Source organism: Trachemys scripta, chromosome 1, assembly GCF_013100865.1.
Source record: "Trachemys scripta elegans isolate TJP31775 chromosome 1, CAS_Tse_1.0, whole genome shotgun sequence".
Classification (NCBI taxonomy): domain Eukaryota; kingdom Metazoa; phylum Chordata; order Testudines; family Emydidae; genus Trachemys; species Trachemys scripta.
In genome coordinates this window covers 226,759,726-226,781,449 of record NC_048298.1, presented here as the reverse complement: position 1 = coordinate 226,781,449, position 21,724 = coordinate 226,759,726, and the positions used below count along the sequence as shown (strand labels likewise).

Here is a 21,724-nt window from a genome sequence, read left to right as displayed (position 1 = left end):
TCCCCACGGAAAGTGAGGGACCCCTACACAGAGTCTTCATCTTTTCTACTCATTAAAGCAAAGATAAAACCAGAAAGCTACACTAAGGTAAACAGAATAAGCATATGTTCAATATTTCTAGTTTCAGGAGGCAGAAGGACTGATGGGAAAAGACTGAAAGCATACTCTATCACCAGGGATCATTTACTGTTATTTAGCTCCAGGCTTCACAGTAGGATGAAATCTAAAGGGATTTTCTTTTGTAGGAAAAATAAAGACCCATGATCATGACATGTTTAAAACAAAGAATACCTCAGTAATTGCTGAATCAGTTGAACCAAAGGTAAACTCTGCTTCCCTGCAGACTCATAGATCCCAGTATTAATAAGGTCTTTGTCTAATGGAGTCCTGCTCCTATGAAGTGTTGAAGCATTTGCTTCCTGTTCATCAATTTCTTTTTCTTTCTGGGCTTCTTTTTTTGCCTCAATATCCTACAATACAAAAACTCTAAAGTTAAAAGCAAACAGCACATCATCAATAGATGCAATCATTTATCTCAGTAGGAAAAACACAGCATAATGGCTGTGACCTATGCCACAAATGAGATTAAGGGTATATCTACCCTGCACACTCCTTTCAGCAGTGTGCAGAATATATACACTCAACATGGGAATAAATAGCGGCGTAGACCATGAGGCACTGCTGAGGTGAGTAAACATATTCCTGAACCTGGTGGGTATGTACCATACAGGGCTCTCTTCTCACCCAAACAGTGTCTGGGTTTCTATGCTGCTATTTTTAGCAGTGTAGTGTCCTGCTGCTGGAGTTTTTCCTCACTGCAAGGAAAGGCTCCAGCCACGGGGAAAGGCTCTGGCAGCTCTCCACCAGCAAGCCTTTTCCCACTGCCTCCCCCTACCAGAGTCTTCCATTGGCACATGTAGCCACACACCAGTGTGGATGTAGCTTGCTTTAAATTGCAGCATGTGGCTACAAATACCCTATACACCACCACAAGAAGTGTGCAGTGTAGACATAGCCTAAGTATACCAGACAAGTTTATTTTATATTTCACATTATGCAGACATCTAGCACATTTTTACAAATACTATTTTAAAGGAGAATTTCTTACTTGCTAAACCGTTCCAGCAACGCAGGCTAACGGGTAATGCCTGCCCTATACGTGTTTCACTTATGAGAGCCACCAAAGAAAAGTTTGCATTTTGGCATGCAGTTAGGTGCCAAACACTCCCACCAGCTTCTCCAAAGATTACTCCCAATGAAAACTAAAAACTTTTCACAAGAGAAGAAAACAGTTCGCCTTTTAAAGGTAAACTCATATGTTAATATAGAGGGATACTTATACTAAACCTTTAGCTCAGTTAAAAAAAGGCAGGTAGCTGAACTAGAAGCTGAAACTCCAAGGAATTGACAGGTAAGATTGTGTGTGTGTAAATGGGCAGTGTACGACTGCTCTTTTGTAGGCATCAACTCTAAATGAGCCATATAGCATCCGGCCCATATGAACTGGAGGACCAGCAAGCCCTGGTTCTTTGTTTCAGAAGAAACAGGTGTCCAGGTGTCTGTAGTCTGAATTCCTGGAAGAATAGACTGAAATATGCCCTGTGAATACTCAGATTATGCCATATTCTCCTTCTTTTGCCCTGAATCTAGAGCAGAAACTAATCAAAGAGTATCGCAATTGTGGTGACAAGATGACAAACTTGAAAAGAAAAATAAGGCACATGAACAGGACCATTTTATCCTAATGAAAGAGCATCCAAGGACATCCAAGGGAGCAGTCAGTCTTTTCCAACATTCTGATCAAAGTAATTGTCACCAACACCTATACTCTACATGATAAAAGAGAGGAGAACAGAGTTCGAAGGCAGAGTGACACAAGTCATGAAGAACAGGCTGAGCTCCAGCATGAGATGTAAGACCTAGAAGGAAATCAAAAACACGCTAAGTCTCACAGGGAATGGGAGACTAAGGGGGAGAGCCTCACTCTTCTTCTAATGGCAAATGAGAGGCCTTTATTCAAGTATATCTGTACAAAACAAAGAATGATGAGAAGGTCAGACTAACTGAAAAAAAAAATCTGGAGACCACTAAGTGTCCAAACTATAGAGATTCTCTTCCTATAGGACAGCAGCATCTTTAGGACTTTAAGTTTTCAATTTATTTAAAAAGCTTCTCTCATCAGCCAGGAAAACAGACTAAGAAAAAAGTGGTGCATGAAGGGTCAGTACATCCTACTGCAGTAGGGATTTTGAAAAAAGGGACTGTGTCCTCAAGACACTTAAGACGGTCCATATAAAGGAGTCCTTCAATGGCTCAATTTATGAGACTATGGCCAGGTCTACACTACAGGCGCTACAGTGGCTCAGCTACAGTGCCATAGCTCAGCTACAGTGCCATATGGCAGATGCTTCCTACAGCAATGCAGAGGAGGGGAAGGGAGGATTTCCCATCGCTGTAGGAACTCCACCTCCCCAAGCAACAGTAGCTAGGTCAACATTCTTCCATTGACCTAAGCTGAGGCTACACGGGAGGTTAGGTTGGCATAGCTATTGCGCTCACGGGAGTCGATTTTTCACACCCCAGAGCACTGTAATTACACCAGCCTGACTTAATCTTGATTTATTTTTCTTAAGACTTTGCACGGCAGCAGGATCAGGGAAAAACAAATTACATGTTAATGCCATGGAACCAAGAGAGATTGCTGCATTACTTGTAAGCAGCCTTGGAATGTACCGACTTCTGGCTTCAAAGCAGTCAGAAGATACTCTCTAAGAAGTTGCATTCCCCTCACAAAAGAAACAGTGTGCAAGTTTCTCTCCCTCAGGATATGCATATTTGGTAGGCCTCAGGTTTCTTTCTTCCCAGGAAAAAAAGAAAGATCCCTGCAGCAAGGCTTTCCCTGGCAGTTCATGCATTCGACCACTGCCATGCTGTCTATAAGTACAGATGCCGTATACCTTGCTGCTTAAGCAAGATCTATTTACAGCTCTGAGCTCATGGACTAAGTACCTTCAGTCATTCTCAGCATATAGCATGTTCTCCATTCTGGTGGGTTTCATTCAAAAGATCATTGAAGCCTGAATGGGCAAACCCTTCAACGCCCAAGGATTTCACTCATCCCAAGGATAGCGCTACATGTCTAACTCATCAAAATGGATCTTTGAGAAGAGTAGGAATTACTGAAGAACTCAAATGGAGCTGGGCTCATGAGCTGCATTTTACTGGTGCAGTGGAATATAACATCTATAGCTTATCTCTCTCCTGTAGTACTATCCTAGAGTGTGTAGTTTTAGGATTAAGGGAATTTTTTTTTCAATGCTGTACTAAACTGTTGTTCTGGATCTGGGGGTTTCAGATTGAAATTCCAACTGGACAAGGTTACCGGTAACAGTGGCTTTCACATTTTAGTAGTGTGACTCATACTTTGTAACAAACATTAAGAATAGAGAAGTTCAAATTTCAGAGATTGCTGCTTACTATTTATGGAGGTTTTGGACTGAGATGCCCAATTAAAAGTGAACTGCTCTGCAAGAGTCCTTCAGAGATCAAAGACCATTTTAAGCCTGGCATGTGGCATTCATGTTTATGCATTCTTTTGCTGAAGCCACAGCAATAGGTGCTGTATATCAGACAGGTGGTTTTCTGTACTGTACCTCACTTAAAAATAGTAAAATATACTCACCATTCATTTAAACTCTATCAAATTTATATGTAAACCTAAAATGCAAGCTGTAAGTTACAATTATGCTGGGGGTTAGGTGAAGCCTCATTGAAGATGATGGTACCAATAGCCACCCTTCATTCGAGATAGAAGAAAGAAGCAGGTAAGCTCCTTTTGGAGTAAGGTAAGAATAGGACCCACTGCCAGAAACACAGGCCAAATGCAAGGCCAGTCATGTGGAGAGGCTTCACTTTGGGCTAAATGCAAAATACAGAGGTCTAGGTTTTGTTTCGGGGGGGGGGGGGTGAGGGGGCGTGTGTGCGGACGCAGCCAGAAACACCACACAAGCAGACTGAAGGTAGCAAGATGGCAGCAGAAAGCTAAGGACAGCTAGAAAAGCACTTGTAGTGTGACCCTAAGAGAAAGCTAAGAGCGCTTTTTGAATAGTGCTGGCAGGGAAGAGAGGCTTGCAATGCCGAGCAAGAAAACTGCCCTCTGTCTGATGCAAGCCTGTTTATTTGCAAAGAATTTACACCAAGTCCTGTAAACAATTGTATTATATGCATCTTATTCTAGTTACACAGTAAATGGTAATATTGTTGAAATGTACCTGAATTTCTGCAGTGATAGCAGCACTTAATGCAGACTCTAAACCTCCATCAGCCATCAAACTGCCCACCAAGAGGTCAATCATAAATCGACGGCCTGGACTTACATTCATTTCATTTCCTGAAACTAACAAAACAGAACAAACATTTAATGGGCTAGAAATTCAGATGCTCATTTCATTTCCTGAAACTAAGAATGGAACAAACACATTGGACTAGATATTCAGACACCGAACAGTTTTCCATCATTAAATCATACCTGCACTGGGTAAGAGAGCTGAAAGAGCCCTAGCTCGCTCCTCTGCTGTTGGCAGCAACACAGACCACCCACTCTGCAGCACTGCTTGAGCAGCTGACTGTACAGTATTAAGAACTCCAGCGTTACTTGCTAAAGTTACCACGGACTGTTTCAGGCTATTCAACAAGACGCTGCCTAAACCCAAGCCAAGGCACTCTGGATCAACCTGGTGACTGATGGCAGCATGTAGCTGAAAGAAAAAGAATCAGTTTCATTTAGAGGTGACATAAGAAATGAAGTTGAACAAAGTCAATCATGCAGATACTGAATACAAATACATCTACTGGTCTAAATACAAGGAAATGTTTAGAAATAAACTGCAAAGCTGAAGTAAAAATACAATTACACCCGAGTAATATATACACTAATCTCAGCCAGTACCTCAGGATATCTAGTGAACAATAATTACCTCAATTTAGAAATTACCTAGACATCCCTGTACACATCGTTCTGTATTATCATGGACATAATGACATTGTTAGGAAGCTAGAAGTACCAGATTTGCCCCAAACAGGAAACTCATTTTTAAAAAGGCAAATTAAAACACTGAACACCAAAAGCCTTTTCAGCAAGTGGTATATTCAGCACAAATCCAAGATTAGTCAATTTACGTTTTAGTTTTACAGTTCATCTTAAATCAAATGCAAGAACGGTTTAGAAAACAGTAAACCAAGAGCAAGAAAATTCATGGTTAGGACTGAAAACCCACCCTTAGCTTTCCACCTTTTGGAACTAAGATGCAGGAATAGCTCATTGTACCAATTTAATTTTAAGTGAACAAAAATGTTTTAAACACTTAAAAGCCACCATTTTCTTCCAACCAATTTACTGAAGCATTTTATCTGAGTGAGAACTCAGACACATAAGAAAGCTACAGTACCTGAAGTCTTAGAAGATTTAAGGTTGCAACAGCCATACATTCCTTCTCCTGTGGTGGTGGCCAGTCAGAGGTGCCATCCATTCCCTCAGTCACTTGTCTCAATAGGAGATCTAGCTGTTCAAATGTCATTGGGCAAACATCCACCACAAACGGTACACGCAAACCAATGGACCATTCAGAACAAGATGACCAGGCAAAACTCTACGTATGGAAAGGAAGAGTAACAGTTACTTTCTCTCTAATCAATGATAGGCCTATTATGAGATACCAGTGCTTCATTTAAGGAACTAGGCTCAGGAGCTATATTATGACTTTCAGACTTTTGATGAGGTGCAGGATGAATGTGACTCAATTCATTTACATCATCAGCAAGCACTCCCCTCTTGCCAACAGCTAAAGGTGTCCAACAATCACAAAAAATTACTATTTCCTATCATGTTTCTCAGAGTCCTTCTATGCCAGTCCAGACACCCTACTTTAATTTTGTTGGTGGAAAAGTTAGGACTGATTAATTCTTAAAACCTATACTATCAATTGCTAATGTTGTTAAATGCTATTGCTCAGGAAGTCTTACTGAGCGGGAAGGCCAGCTAGGCCTTTTTGGAGAAGCAGCTACAAACAAACTGGGGGGAAGGGGAGGGGTTGTGTCTCCATCTGTTGGTGGCATGAAATATCCACGTGGAACAGCTGGTACAGGAACCATTTAGACCAATGGGGCGCAAAAGGTTCTCTAGGGGAAAGGGGAGGTGCAAAGAAACTTCGACCTTTTCCCCCTTTAAAAAACAATCATACAAATTAAAGCACAGGTTGGCTTATTTTCAACAATTTGGTAAGTTTCATAACTACACTAGGCCTACTATGCCTTTACAATTAATTTTGATTCTCATTTTAAAACTCATTTAATGTTTAATAATTGATATTAAAAAACAAACTGGCAACATATATACTAATAGTTGAGAGCCCAGGACCTCTCGCTTGAGTAAGATGCTCAAACATTAAATCGAATGAATGGGCTTCATCTGTGTTTCCCCTCCACCTTCCAGCATGAAAAACAGTTTCAGATTACAATTAATGCGGGGAGAGGGGGGCACGACAAATTCTGTGAATGGTAAAGCGGGGGGGACGCGACTGGAAAAGTTTGCGTGCCACAGATTTAGATCATAGGGAGAAGTAGGAATTAAATTACTGTACTACACTCGTCTAATTCCACGGACAGGGTTGAAGACAAATCCTGAGTAACAGATTCAAAGCTTACCTGCGCAGGCCCACAAGCAATTCCAACAATGTGCTTTCTGTCTAATCCTGGGAGAGCAGTAGGCTCTGGTTTGGTGATCCTTAAAGTATCAAAATGCTGGCACTGATCATTGCTCCCCCAGCTGTGCACTTCACTATCCTCAGTAAGTGCCAAGCAATGGGTAGATCCAGCCGCCACATCCACCACTTTTTTCCCTTATAGCAAAAAGTGAACAAATATTAAACTTTTCTTACTACAAAGTTTACATACATTTTTTTAACAAAAAAACATTAGTGGAATAGCTTTTGTGTTTCACCAACACCAACAACAACTAAAACCACAATTAAAAATGAGCAGAGTTAATACGTCAAACTGTAGTTTTACCTTCCACGTTGATAGACTGGAAGAGTCTACCCAAAAAAAAAATTAGAAAGGTTTAAGAGACTTAAGCTATCTGAAGTGCCGAAGTGTATAAGACTACAAAAATCTTGTGTTATTTTGCATCCATTTAGCTTAGTTGTTGATTTAGAAGAGTTTGTTGGCATTTCCACTATTAAATGGAAAAGTGATTGGACAGTGTCACATGCTGAAGTCAATTGGTGTTGCCACAAAACTCAGAATTTCCATGGCTCTCAACAGTTCTATTCACGTATGTAAAGTTAAGCATGTGCAAGTTTACAAGATTGGAGCCTAAATGCGTTTTACATGCAAAAATTCTTCAGTCAGGCTAAGTGAGAAAAGCAGTAGGAATAAAGAGAAAGGCAAGAGTATAGAAACAAGAATTTTAAAGTATTAAAAGTATTTTAATAGAGTAGCATAACAAGTCTGCTGGAATAACAGAAGTAAAATCTCAGATAAAAGGCACAAGGGGTGGCAAATACACTTGTTTAATAAGCTACAAGTAAGTTACAATTTGACATCAATGAGAGCAGTGGTGAGATTCTTTAAGTTAGGATACAATATATGATAAAAGAAAATTTTTCCACCAAAAACTAAGTACTTTTGACATTTTCCAACTTTCTAGGTTGAGAAAGAATTATGATTCCGATTTTGTGTTACACTTACCTTGCAAGCCTTCCAGCAGTTTAGGATATCGAACATGCTCTTCTGTTCCATGCCCAAGTCTCTGATTGTCACCTTTCCCCCAGGAATAGACCTGCCCGTCTTTTGTTAAAGCAACAGAAAACTGACTCCCACAGCGTACTTTCACAACATCCAGGTCCTGAAGCTTTTCTATCAACTTGGGAGTTTTGCAACCATCACTGCCACCTCTTCCTAGCTTCCCGTAATCTCCATCACCCCAAGACCACACCTGGCCTAGAAAGGAAGACATTGCACTGATCTTTCAGGAAAATTACATATATTGACAAAAAGTGAGTAAATTATTCAAATTAGAGCTTTTGGAAGTCACCTAAATATGACCACATTACGAGTCTCCAAAAAAATGTGGAGTTCACGCATGCTTAATATAGACTTAAGAATTTGGCAGCTAAATTCTCTGAGGATTCTGCCTGTATTGAGGATGTTCCAGCCCAAAGATACAGGGGCTGAGCAAGATTTTCCTTGCAATTTCTCTTCCTGGCTGATGCAAGCTGCTGTGGCCCCAAGCACAGGAACTGAAAGCAAGGAGAGGCTCTCCTATGCTTTCAGTTGGTGCTCAGGCAGCAAAAAGAAGGAAAAGGAAGAAGCTACATCGAAATGCATAGTTGTGAGAAATGGGAGGCTGGATGGAAGCCCAGTGGCAGGAGCCAATGGTGCTCTGGTGAAAGGCAGAGGAGGATAGAGTTATGACTATCCAAGAGGGATGTGTTACAACTGTACTCTGACCACTTCAAAAAAGTTTAAATCTCAAAAACAGTACTGGAAGTCTAGGTAGGTAAATGATATTTTTGTGAAAAGGAGGAATATACAGCAGAACAGCTGGTGAGCTGAAGAGATGTCTGAAGAAGTCTGAGTAACTATACATCTGGAAAGAGTAGCAAGTTATATAAATTTAGTGCTTAACTTTTCTCCTTTACTAATACTTTCAATTTTTAAATCCGTATTAAAATATAAATAATCACCTAGAGACTATTCTGAAAAAGCACTTTCAGTTTGAGATTCTCTTATAAAATTTGTTTCATGAACGTTCAGCATAAGACCTACACCACAAAAGTCTTTCTAATGACATTAACCACGGCACGTTTAGCCACTGACCATTTTCAGTCACTGCAAGAGTCTGAGCATCTCCACTTCCACAGGCCACATCAATAACCTTCAGTCCTTTCAGCCCAGTGACGAGCATTGGAATGGTCTGATCTTCACTGGAACCTTCCAAACAAAAAATAATCGCTTGTCAAAAATACCCAAGAGACATACATTTAAAATTTTCACAAACAGAACACCATGCTTTAAGAAATTAGAGGAACATACCATGCCCCAGCCTGCCATAGTTCCCTCGTCCCCATGTATACAACTCTCCCTCAGCAGTGATGGCTGCGCTATACGTGCTTCCACATGCAATATGAACAACATGTTTCCCAGCCTGCTTTCCAGATAAAGCAGATATCATCTTTGGTTCCTCTAAGGGTCTATTTTGAGGGAAGACAAGAGTCAGTAATTATGTGAAAAGATCTGTAGTAACCTGTCTGCTAGAAAATAAACTGATCATCACGATCACAACCACAAACCTTACTGACTGCCATAGGCAGCAAGTTATAAATGGACCTGTAAAGCAAATTAAGGTTGATGCTGATCAATAACAAACACAATATGCAAAGCACTGTGGAGAAGTTTACACTACCACTGCCTGTGATATCCTAAAGTCTGATCACTAGTATTTTTACCTCCAAATAAGTCAGTCCAGTGGTTTTCACAAACACTATACTTCACTGTGAAAAAAAAAAACCAGCCCAATGGATACCGCTAAGAGAAAAAGATCTCCAACCACGATGCACAAGGTGCATACTCACATACAGTGGAATGGACATATGCAAGCACACGAAGAACTCAGAATTTTGAATTAAAAAGGAGAGAAAAGAAAATATTCAGAAAGGATGTAATTTTACAGTTGATAATACATGAATGTCTTGTTCTGAAGTTGGATTGTTGTAAAAGACATTTTGGATTACTCAGCTTCAGATTTCATAAATGGAGCTGGATTTCTTGAAGATCTTTATGTTACCACTGCTTAACAGAATAGATACATTTTTTATCATTTTCTATAGCCACAAATCAGTATTCAATTAAGACAAATATCCTTAAAAGACCTCCTGGATCATCTCACCATGCAACAGAATTTTCTAAGCTAAGCAGGCATTCCCTTCTTACATGTTCATTGTTGTCTAAAATCCATAAAAAAAAAAAAAAGAAAAGAAAAGAAAACTGAGGAAAGCTAGCCTTTTCCATTGTCATTAACAACTGTAGTTTATTTGCTGGTCTAATCATGACAACATAATTAAGACAAAATCTAAAGTAATGTATGTTTGTAAATCATCTTGCTTTGCTTAATTTCTTACCAACCTTTGAATGATGTACATGTACTGGAGGACTTGAACAACGATAACATAGTATGCTATCTTTTGCCTGTTGTCATTTCGCTGTAAGTGGCTGTGTTTCACTAACATTTATTAAATGTCTGCATATTTAATCCTACCTTAGTTTCTAACATTAAAGTAGAACATTTGTAAATACGTTCTATGCTTAAGCTGGTGAATCAATGGTATTTTATTACACATACACTGTGTCCCCGTGGCCTAGTCTTCCACCATCTCCACAACCCCAAGAGAAAACCTCTCCAGTTGCTGCCAAGGCAAGATAGTGGTGACCATCTGAATGTGCTGCAATCTTCACAATATTTCTAGAAGCAAGACTCTGCACCAGCTGTGGTCCCTGTAAATTAGTTAGAGACAATGTACAAAGAAAAAAGTTACTTATGTTGCTCAGAGTGTCGAAAATACTCAGACAACTTGATAATTAGATTTTTCCCCAATGAGGCCTTACTTCAGAACTATACATTCCACCATTAATTTAATAAAACCAGAGAACCAGGCCAGAAGTTCAAATCCAATATTTGGGTTTGGTGAAAGGTAGAGGATGCTCTGGAGCTCTCATTTTGTCCCATCCTTATAATGCATGTAATATATATTAAACTGGCCTTTGTCTGATCATTTCAGATAGTCTTCGCTGCATATTTTTCTGTTTTAGTATAATTTTGTAAAGGGAATTTAATGCTTAGGCACTGGTAATCAAAACATCCATTAGTTTAAATGCACTTCGTGCTAAGCAATTGCCACGTTACATGGAAATAAACGGCAAAGCAATACCACTGGAGAAGAAAGAGGGCATTGTTCATAAGGGTGGATTGTTGCAAGCACCATAACAAATATTTATAACATAGGAAAAATTCTTAACATGGCAAACAAAGGTGCTAAACCATTGCTGCTGAAGGTTCAAAAACAAGGAATTTAAGATTAGCAGCATCACAGTATCTCCTCTACACATCTGAATGATTAGAAAGAACAATCTCAGAGCAGCATATTTTATAGAAAATGGTACGCTTAGTATGGATGTAAAAATCACCTACCAGTGTGTCACTGTTGTATGCCTGCGTGTAAACTCGTCCATTTCTAGATAAGATTAAAAAACGTTTCTCTGCACAGGCAATTTGCATAACTCCAAGATTGGCAAGTCCTTCACACTGAATTGGACCACTCACATTAGCATAATATTTCCATCCTATTAAACCCCAACCTATGACTTCTTGCAAAGATCCCTGTAAGGCAACAAAGCTAAGTAAGAATTTACAGTTCACTACACAACTTAATTAAAACAAGCACCAGGATATTTTTTCTAATAATTATGTGCTTCAACAATACTTCAATCAATCAATATTCATGGTAGCTGTAAAAGAAAGACATCAATGAACCTTACCTATTAGTAAGATATTAAAAATAGTCTCACACGCATCACAATCTAATTAAAAGATACTACCTCACTCACCTATGGTATCTTTTATTGGGCCAACTTCTGGTGGTGGAAGAGACAAGCTTTCAAGCCACCCAGAACTTCTATTCAGATCTGGGAAAGGTACTCAGTGTCACAGCTAAATACAAGGTCGAACAGATAGTTTAGCATAAGCAGTTAGCACAATCTGTTCCATGTTGTATTTAGCTGTGATGCTCTGAGAACCTTTCCCAGACCTGAAGAGCAGTTCTGTGTAGCTCAAAAGCTTGTCTCTCTCACCAACGGAAGTTGGGCCAATAAAAGATATTACCTCACCCACCTTGTGTCTCTAATACCCTATTACCGACATGGCTTACAGAATATACCATAAATATTTATAGCAAGTATGTAAAGAAGATCTTTCAACCAGTGAAGTTATATAAAATTTGGGGGGTTTCTTTAAATTGCTACTATACCAGAGCACTCTGACTTAAACATTTAAGAAATTTGGTCTTAAACCATTTATTTTGATGGGCACTGGGAATAGTACATTTATGGGGCATGATCACCCATAGGTTTTGGGGAATGACTTGCTTGTCATTCTGTAGAAATCTTTGGCAGATGCAAAGAGCAGTAACAATGGGCTCCAGAATAAGCCACATTCAGATAACCCCGGTGGTACTGGGAGGAAGGGATAAGAAGAAGGGAAACAGAAGACTAAGATCTCAGGGCTCAAAAAGTAGCTTGGAAAACAAAAATAAAGAAAGTGTAAGGAGATTCTCCTCATTCCACTGAAAGTGTTAAACTCTTTGGTACAGTCCGTACATGTTTATATCCACTACAGGAAAGCGTTCAGATATTACTCCTGAACTGCTTATATAACTTTGGATTCTTTTAAACTGAATTACGGAAATTCTGAAAAAATTTCTAACTGTACAGGGATTTCAGCCTTAAATTATACCTTACCTCCCTGGTCAGATACCTCGTTTGGCTATGGCCAAACATGAGGAAAAGAGGCAGGGAGGTTAAATACTCAGATTACTATAATCCGTTTCCTTATGGAAACTCACTTTAGACACTATATGAAAATATTTTAAAACCAATAGTTACACTTCTCTTTGTAAGTAAACTGATGATTTATTAAAAATCATTGAATCGTCTTTCTTGACAGTTTACTCTTTAAACTAATTGTCCATCTACAAACAGAATCCTTTTATTTGAGATTATATGAGATTACCTTATGAGATGTAGGAGAGCTACACTGTGGAGGCATACATGGAGTGGCCAGGCGATCTAAGTGGGCCATGATCACAACTGCCGTTTGTCGCAGATCAATTGCTAGCTCGTTGTCCTGTGGTAAAGTCAGGTACCTCAGAAAACTCTCATTGGGACTCAGGGAGTAGGACAGCATCTAAGAAAGCAAAGAAAAGCAGTTAAAAATAAAAGAAAGTTAAAAACAGGAAAATATTCAGAGTACTTTTTACATGCCCCATAAGTTCTTTTCCCTTATTTCTCTAGATATAGATATGGCATATTTTGTGGATACTCAGCATCTGTAATTCCTATTGAAGTTAATAAGGAACTCAGCATCTGTATATACTATTCCTTCCTCATGCAAGCAATAATTTCAATTATACATATACACTGAGAAATTGATGCTACCTTTGTATCAATTGTGCTATTCTGTACTGCCCAATAAAATTTAAGAATGTAATGATGTTTCAATCAAATTAATGGGAAAAGTTAAATGTTCAAGAAAATTAATCCACACAGATTTGTAGTAACACATAAAAACTATTTCTACAACAAAATCTAAAATGCAATATTTATATAAACATACTGAAAACTTTTAATCTGCCATCCCGAGAAAATGCAAAATGTACATACTGTAGTACAACAGTTGTATATGTATCTCGATGTGTAAATTACTACTACAAAAGTGGAGTTACAAACTTCAGAAGAGCAACAATGAGCATCTATACTTGATTGCTAAGCAACATGACAAATAATTGGATACTGGATAGAATATACCTCATAAATAAACTAAACACATATACCTGAATCTCATCCTCGGCGTTAGGTATGTCTTTATTACAGATTATGCTCTGAAACCTTTGCAGCAAAGGTAGAAGGGGTGCACTTGTTCCTTGTGCAGATCGCTCATTATCTGTCTCTCTTGTTCCATTATCCCAGAGTTGAAGCAGCAACATAACAGCAGACAACATTTGGCTGAAAGAGTAAGTTTACCATCCTGTTGTAAGCACTCCTACGGAAGTTATTTAAAGTTCCACATTAAATCAAATTTTAGAAGATGGGCATGTTTAGTAGTATGTGTGTGAGGGTATTGGGCAGAATCTACTCAAAGCTAGCTCACTTAAAAGTTTTGCTTAGTTTAGGGGGTTTCCCCCCCCCAAACAAAAGTGTCAAAGTGAAGTATAGTTTTTGAAATTTTGGGGTGTTTTTTTAGTTTTGGTATGTGTGCAAGTTTTACCTTTGATTATTCAGTAGTTATTTAGAAAACTGAGCAATCTGTTTAAAAGTTGTGGTTATAGATAAACTTTGTAAGAACAGACTAAAAGTATCCTTCGCTGGTATAAATCAGCACAGCTCCATTGACTTCAATGGAACTATACCACTTAAATCAGATGAAGATCTGGACCAAAAGTCCACAAAAAAGTATTTCAATACAGTTTTAATGTGCCTTCACCTCCTTTCTTGCAAAGTTTTAGCTATATAGGAATTGCTATTCTGGCTTAGAACAGTGATCCATCATTGACCACAGACAGATCTTAATGATTCACCAAAATATGAAAGAAGTCTTCTAGCAGAAAATTATCTAATAGACTGCTCACTAAAATATGTTTCTTTCTAATCCCCATCAGTTAAATTGGCTTAGACCCTGAAGCATGAGCTCTTTGTATTCCCTAATTTTCTATCTATATTTCATCCTTCATCGTTACCCTTCATGATAGGAAATTATGGTTAAATCCTGACCCCACTGACATCAATGAAGTTTGCCATTGACTTCATTGGGGTTAGGATTTCACTTCTAATCATTACAGAGAGGACCCATAGGTGTTGCATCAAAATGTTAACATTGAACTAATACAAACTAAACGCCCAGAATTGCTCAGAACATTTTAATAGGTACTCTTGTTTGAGAGCAGAAAAGTGCTTCATTTCTCACCTTAGTGTGCCCCTCTGCACTGCCAACTCTAACAATATAGCAAGTGCCAAGTGCTGGTCTTGTAATGGAATGTTTGCTGGCCCTTTGGAACTTGGAGCTCCATGTACATCACTATTTAAAAAACAAAAAATACTTGAAGATGCAGAAATTAATGTTTGCAGCATTAACACATTACAAAGAAACCACTGGGAAAAAACAAAAACACATCTGCACAACTATAGTATCTACAAGGTGCTTGATTATGTCAACATTCATAGGAAGATTATAAGCTTCTGGGGCAGAAAAATACCTAGGAAGATATAGAGAAGATGAAGCGTAAAGTATTGACTCTCTTTTGGGGAGGTGCAGAGGTTTGTTTTTAAAATAAATAATCATCCTCAACTCCCTTGTGTATTTCGGAAGCGATACTTTTCGGATGTGCTGATAATGGTGCCTGTTTCCAAAAATGGAACACACATAACGTGGATTGAAAGTAGTGAACAGCCAAGACCAAAAACATCTGTATCAGGTGACCTAGTTACTACGGTTCCATTTGACAAGAGACCCAAAAGCAATACTGGCACATACAGCATCCAGAAGCATCCTTACATCCACTTCCTCTTGAGTACTGCACAAGTCTTGGACTTAACACTTCTACTGATGATGCACTTTGCTCCTCCACCATTTGAAAAGCCTTAAAGCAAGAAGCACTGCTTATGTTGCATTCTGAACCATATATTCACAGAGGAATTTTACAAGTGATTGCTTATTGGATGCCATGTTTAGAAACTTTTTCCACAGAAGCACAGGGCCTCCACCAATCACCTGATATTTCCCATATCCAGAGTCATCCCTTGGGTAGGGCAAATCAGGGCAACCGCTCCGGGCCCCACGCTTTGGGGGACCCCATGGGCTGGTGCGATTGGCCTGCATGGTAAGCCCCAGAAAAGACTAATCTGTCACTTCCGCCCTGGGTCCCGCAACCCCTAGGGACAGCCCTGCCCATATCCAATCTTAAATCCTGTCCTGTACTCTCTTTCTGCAGTTTTCAGAGTTACTATTGTCATATCTGTCAAAAACTTTGATTAAAGAATTAGCTTTTCAAATCTTTGGAACCTGCCTCAAATACGCAACAGCTAATTCATCAAATGTGTGGAATTTGTCTCCAGCCATCATTTGTATGATAGCCATGGCATCCCATATATACACTGGAGGTTCTTTGTTGCATGCTCTTAGCTCATGGATTCTTTCAGATTGAGATTCCAGCTGATGCCCTTGCTCAGTTTTGTCTGTTCTTCTCATTGTTCCATCAGCATGGAAGAGGGACACAGTCAGCACAAGTCTTATTGGGTGACTAAGAACAGTTGACATTGAAACATCAAGTGCACCTCTCACAAATTTCTTCATTTGTTCTTCATAAACATCTGCTATTTTCAGCAGAGACTTCTATACACCTGACATTACATGTAGTCCAACAGATATGTCGATAAGCACCTCTGCATGCGATTCAGGATCAAATGGGTTTGTCATACAGTTGATGACATGGTTGGTAAGAGCTGTAACGTGCTCTTCATCCCGCTTCAGTGCATAAGCAAGGACTTGTTTGCGGACTTAATCTGCACTACTTCTTGTTAGGCTACTTCTTTCTCTCATAGCTTTTCCATATTCATAATATGAAGCTGTGTATTCTCATCTCTAACACTAATGCTGACCTTTGCGTAAGTTACTGAATTAAAGTCACTGAATTAAAAAGCCAGTTTCTAGAACATTTCAAAAGCTAATTGTAATGGTCCGGTGCGAGGGTCGTGCCCTCTCAGGGGCCGTCGGGAGCCAGGCCGCCTCACTACGCGTCCAAATCGTGTCTCGGGGTTCTGAAGGTCTCGGGGTTCTGCCCCTCAGGCAGGGGCTAAACAAAAGGTACACGGCCTCTGCAAGGAGCTACAGCCCTAAGTCAGGGCTGGGCAGCAACCCCGGTCCGGGCTCCGGTTCTTGCGGCCGGAGCTGGATAATTACAAAATAAAATAAGCCCACATGCTAGCTCAGGGCGGGCAACACACAAGGGTCCAGGGGGCTCAGAACCTTCCTGCAGGATGAGCACTAACAAAGTCAGTAGCTAAGGCCCGGCCCTCAATCAGGGCGGGGCAGCAAACAATAGTCCAGGGGGGCTCAGGTCCATGTAGCAGGAACTGAGCACTAACAACTTCAGGAAGCCCAGGCCCTTAGTCAGGGTGGGGCAACAAACAATAGTTCAGGGGGACGATGCCGGAGCGCTGGCTGGAGAGGGAGGCTGCCACCCGTAAGCGGGGTGTTAGGGGGGACACAGGCCCACCCACTTCCACTGTGTCCCAGCCCAGGGCCCTAAGAGCGGCAGTCAGTCTGCTGCTGTGTCGGTGGGGTCCTGACCGCAACACACCGACATTGGCTCTTCCTCTGCTGTAGCCAGACTAGGGTCGGCTACCCCCGGGCTACTTTCCATCTCCCCCTCCACGGGTACCTGCTCATCGCTGGGCTCGGCAGCGGGGTCCCACACCATGGGCTCCTTGGCTTGCTGAGGGCTGTCTAGGTCGGGCGGCTCCTCCGGTTTCGGATCAGGGGGACGCTCGGACCACTCCTCGGGGTACCATGCTCGGGGCAGGCTCGGCCAATCCACCTCGGGGTGCCTGGCTTGAGGGAGGCTCGGGCGGTCCACGTCAGGGTACCTGGCTCTGGGGAGGCGCAGTCCGTCGACGTCAGGGTACCTGGCTCTGGGGAGGCGCGGTCTAGCAGGAGTTCGAGCAGGAGCGTCTGTCCTCTCCGGCCGCTCGGCTACAACTGAGTGCTGGGGCCTGGCTTTTATACTTCCTGCCCCGCCCCTTGACTTCCGGGGGGCGGGAACAGGTGGCGGTGGCTCCGCCCACTTGGGTGCCTGCTCTGGTTCCTCTCTCTCAGGGGCCGTCGGGGGCCGCTGGTCGGGCGGTCCCAGTTCGGACGGAGCACCCCAACCCAGAAAAGAGGAGGCCGCCCTCCCAGGCAGCCCCGAGTGTTCCCTCCCGTAGCTTAGAGGGCCAGGCTCAGGTGGCTGCGCCCTCTGGGAGGCTCACACGGACCCCGGCAGGCCCCGCCGGGGGATACCGTCGGACCCCCCCGGGGGTGACCCCGGGGCCCGGCCGCAGCCGGAGCGAGCCACGTTGGGACCATGTTTCTCCTGCGGAAAGTATGGCCATTTGCAGCGGGATTGCCCGGAACGGGGGTGTGCATTTGGCCAAGTCTACTCAGGGGAAGACCGTGCCAGACGTCCGCAAGGGGCCAAGATCACCGTGCCCGTGGCTGTTGAGGGACGCCTAGCGATGGCCCTCCTCGACTCAGGCTGTGGCCAAACGCTGGTCTGCCAGGCTCTAGGCCCGCCAGCGGACGGCCACCTGGCGAAGATTCCCCTGCAGTGCATACACGGAGATGTGCGACTCTACCCCAGCACCCGGACCCAACTAACTATCGATGGGGTCACCCGGCAGATGACGGTGGGGCTGGCGCCCCGGTTGGCATACCCGGTGATCCTGGGGCGGGACTGGCCCAACTTTACCACCATCTTACGCCGCCGGCTCGAGGGTAGCCCGCAGGCCACGCCAGCATTGGGAGGGGAGTCCCCGGGGACTGAGGACGACGAGGTAGACACCCCCGTCCCCGCCAATCCCCCGGGGGGGGAAGGAAGACCCCCCCGGGGGGGGGGGGGGGATCCCTCAGCGCCCACAGATTTTTGCCGGGACCAACGGGCCGACCCCACACTCAGACGGACCTACGAGCAGCTAGCCTCAATGGACGGGACTATTCTCGACCCCCAGCGTGCGGCGCAGTGGCCGCATTTTGAGCTACAACAAGAACGCCTGTATCGCGTGGAGAAGGACCCCCGTACTGGGGACATCCGGACACAGCTTCTCATACCGCGGTGTCACCGCCGGGCGGTCATGAAGCTGGCCCACGACGTCCCGGCGGCGGGGCACCTCGGGCACAACAAAACACTGGCCCGGATTCTGGGGTGTTTCTTCTGGCCCGGAGTGTATCAAGAAGTAAAGGACTACTGCAATTCATGTCCAGAGTGCCAGTTGGCCGCCCCTGCCCAGACCCCTAAGGCACCCTTGGTGCCGATGCCTCTAATGGAAACCCCCTTTGAACGCGTGGCTGTGGACCTGGTGGGGCCCCTCCCGAAGAGCAACGCAGGGTTCCAATACATCTTAGTCATGATGGACTATGCCACCAGGTTCCCTGAAGCCATTCCTCTTCGGAACATCTCAGCCCGCACCATTGCCATGGAACTGGTGAAGGTCTTCGCCCGCGTCGGCCTGCCCCGGGAGCTACTCACGGATCAAGGGACCAATTTTACGTCCCGGCTGCTCAAGCAAGTCTGCGAAATCCTAGGGGTCAAGCAACTCCGCACCTCCATCTATCACCCCCAGACCGATGGATTAGTGGAAAGATTCAACCGGACGCTGAAAGGGATGTTGCGTTGGTTCCCCCCGGAGGACCTTCGCCAGTGGGACCAGTTCCTTCCACCCCTGCTTCTAGCAATACGAGAAGTTCCCCAGGCATCGACGAAGTTCTCCCCCTTCGAATTGTTGTATGGGCGGCGACCCCGGGGCCTGTTGGATCTCATGAGGGAAACCTGGGAACAGGCTCCCTCTCCGGCCCAAGGTCTCCTGCAGTATGTGCTTCAACTCCAGGAGCGCCTAAGGCAGGCGGGGGATCTGGCATGGGAAAACTTAAAAGCCGCCCAGGACACGCAAGCACAGACATATAGCCGAGGGGCGGAACCCCGAGACCTCCAGAACCCAAGGCACGATTTGGACCGCATAGTGAGGCGGCCTTGGCCCCGACGGCCCCTGAGAGGGCACGGCCCCCGCACCGGACCATTACACTAATACTGCATGCATAGGCAATTTACAAATTAAAACCTTCTATCGGGCAAACTATATGCTGCATTGTAAGTACAAAAACTTACAAATGGAGAAGCATATTAGGAATTCATGTACATTTATATCTACCCTCTATGCAGTGTAAACTATGGGCCTGCAATCTACTGCTACTGGTGCACAACCTTCAGGGAGACTGATCTGCTCAGCAAATTTCAATTGCAAATACAGAAAACTATTATAATCTCTTGTGAAATACTTTGATAATTAAGAATAGCTTCTTCTTTTTCCTTTATGCCTCTTTTCCTAGCGAGGGTCGCGGCGGTAGCATGGAGAGTAGGAGGACCAGACTTCCTTTTCCTCCGCAACATGTTCCAGCTCCTCCTGGGGGATTCCCCAGTGTTGCCAGGCCAGCCAGGAGATATAATCCCTCCAGCATGTCCTGGATCGGCCTCAGGCCTCTGCCCAGTGGGATGTGGCCAGGAGAATATGCGATGTGAAAACATTTCATGTTAGAATATTGCAAAGTGTGATATTCACCATTTTTGTCACATGCTAAACAGCTTCATTTCTGGGAAAAAACATGCACATGCAAAAAACTCTTAATACGTTGTCGTTTGGTAGCTTTGACCAATAACCACCACTTTAAGGTGTTGAAATTAATTTAAACAGTAAAAACTGTAGTTGCAGTCACGTTGCAGTGTTTCTGGAACTGTGCAAAAAATAACACTCTCATTTTGGGTACCACTGTTTCACCTCACCCACAGCTTTACAGAACCACTTGACAGTGCCACATCGTACCTCTTCTAAACATACATAAAATAAGCTTTCAGATTATATATGATGTGGGTGTGTGTGCAAGTCGGATACAGTCAGCTCCAAAAATATGGCCCTTTTTGGAGACTTGCCACACACCTACTGTGTGGATCCCAAGATCCCAGCCCTGAGCAACATAGATATGTTGGCAGAAGTTTTTAGTCCAGGTCTGTAATATTAGTTTTGCATTAACATTGCTTTCCCATTTCAACATTTTCTATAAAATTAAGATGCAAACTGGATCACGTGTATTCATTTGAATATGCGTCCAAGTGTAATTTAAACTCAATATTTTTGTACAATTTAAACTAAAGGACAATGTATTGTTCAGTATGCAATTCTCATTCACTTTTACATAACATCTCGTTAAAGATTATATATGTGCCAAGTCTGAACATTAAAAATAGTCCATTTAAGTTACCTAAGCACAGTACATCTGCGCATTTTTATTTGAATTATGAAAAACAAGGTCATTTCGAGATAGCGATACTCTAGAGAGCCCACATCAAGCAGGTGGTACGTGTGTGTTCTCTCTCTCTCTATCTACACCTCAACCCCGATATAACGTGGCCCAATATAACACAAATTCAGATATAACACGGTAAAGCAGCGCTCCGGGGGGGCGAGACTGCGTGCTCTGACGGATCAAAGCAAGTTCAATATAACGCGGTTTCACCTATAACGCAGTAAGATTTTTTTGGCTCCCGAGGACAGCATTATATCAGGGTAGAGGTGTGTGTGTGTGTATACACACACACACACCCCATGACTGTCTGTCTACGACTTGCTTGATGCCAGGGTATCAGAAAAGGAAACTACACTATGTAGCGCTCAATTTACCAGAAACTATTTTTGCTTAGCCATCAGTTGTTAAAAATTCAGACTCTCCTTTCAATGCCAGTTCAAACAAACAAACCAAAAAAACCACTTACCCAGTCACAACAGACCTTAGGAATTTAGTAGCTCTCTCCACAACTTCCAACCATACAGATGATACAGTCCCTTCATCAAAAAGGGATGCTTCCGGTAGTGCTCGAAGTGCATCAAGAGACTCTTGTAACAATTCACTGCAAAGGTCTGCATCCTCACCTACCAGCCAAGATAACATATCAGTTACCTTACAGTATGTATTAGATAGCTAACTAAGAGTACATCAGTATTTTCTCAAAATCATTCTGAGTGTGAACTTTAGAAAAAGCAATTACAAAACCGCCAAAACTGGTAAATGTATAAAGTAGATATATTATGGATTAAT

The 21,724-nt window shown here is 42.7% G+C and overlaps 1 protein-coding gene across 2 annotated transcripts in view; it reads right to left on the bottom strand.

The window, feature by feature from the left end:
• HERC2 (HECT and RLD domain containing E3 ubiquitin protein ligase 2) overlaps nt 1-21,724 on the bottom strand; it is a 209,208-nt gene that overhangs the window by 128,602 nt on the left and 58,882 nt on the right. The window contains exons 7-20 of one of the 2 annotated variants that reach the window (XM_034757914.1): nt 21,402-21,558; nt 14,792-14,902; nt 13,662-13,833; nt 12,842-13,015; nt 11,246-11,434; nt 10,400-10,551; nt 9,094-9,251; nt 8,878-8,991; nt 7,747-7,998; nt 6,703-6,896; nt 5,448-5,648; nt 4,529-4,757; nt 4,272-4,396; nt 292-470 (exon numbers count right to left, since the gene is read on the bottom strand). In XM_034757914.1, the coding sequence (XP_034613805.1) occupies nt 292-470; nt 4,272-4,396; nt 4,529-4,757; nt 5,448-5,648; nt 6,703-6,896; nt 7,747-7,998; nt 8,878-8,991; nt 9,094-9,251; nt 10,400-10,551; nt 11,246-11,434; nt 12,842-13,015; nt 13,662-13,833; nt 14,792-14,902; nt 21,402-21,558 (2,407 nt within the window). The remainder of the gene's footprint in view (nt 1-291; nt 471-4,271; nt 4,397-4,528; nt 4,758-5,447; nt 5,649-6,702; nt 6,897-7,746; nt 7,999-8,877; nt 8,992-9,093; nt 9,252-10,399; nt 10,552-11,245; nt 11,435-12,841; nt 13,016-13,661; nt 13,834-14,791; nt 14,903-21,401; nt 21,559-21,724) is intronic. The other variant, XM_034757915.1, reaches the window with a different exon arrangement.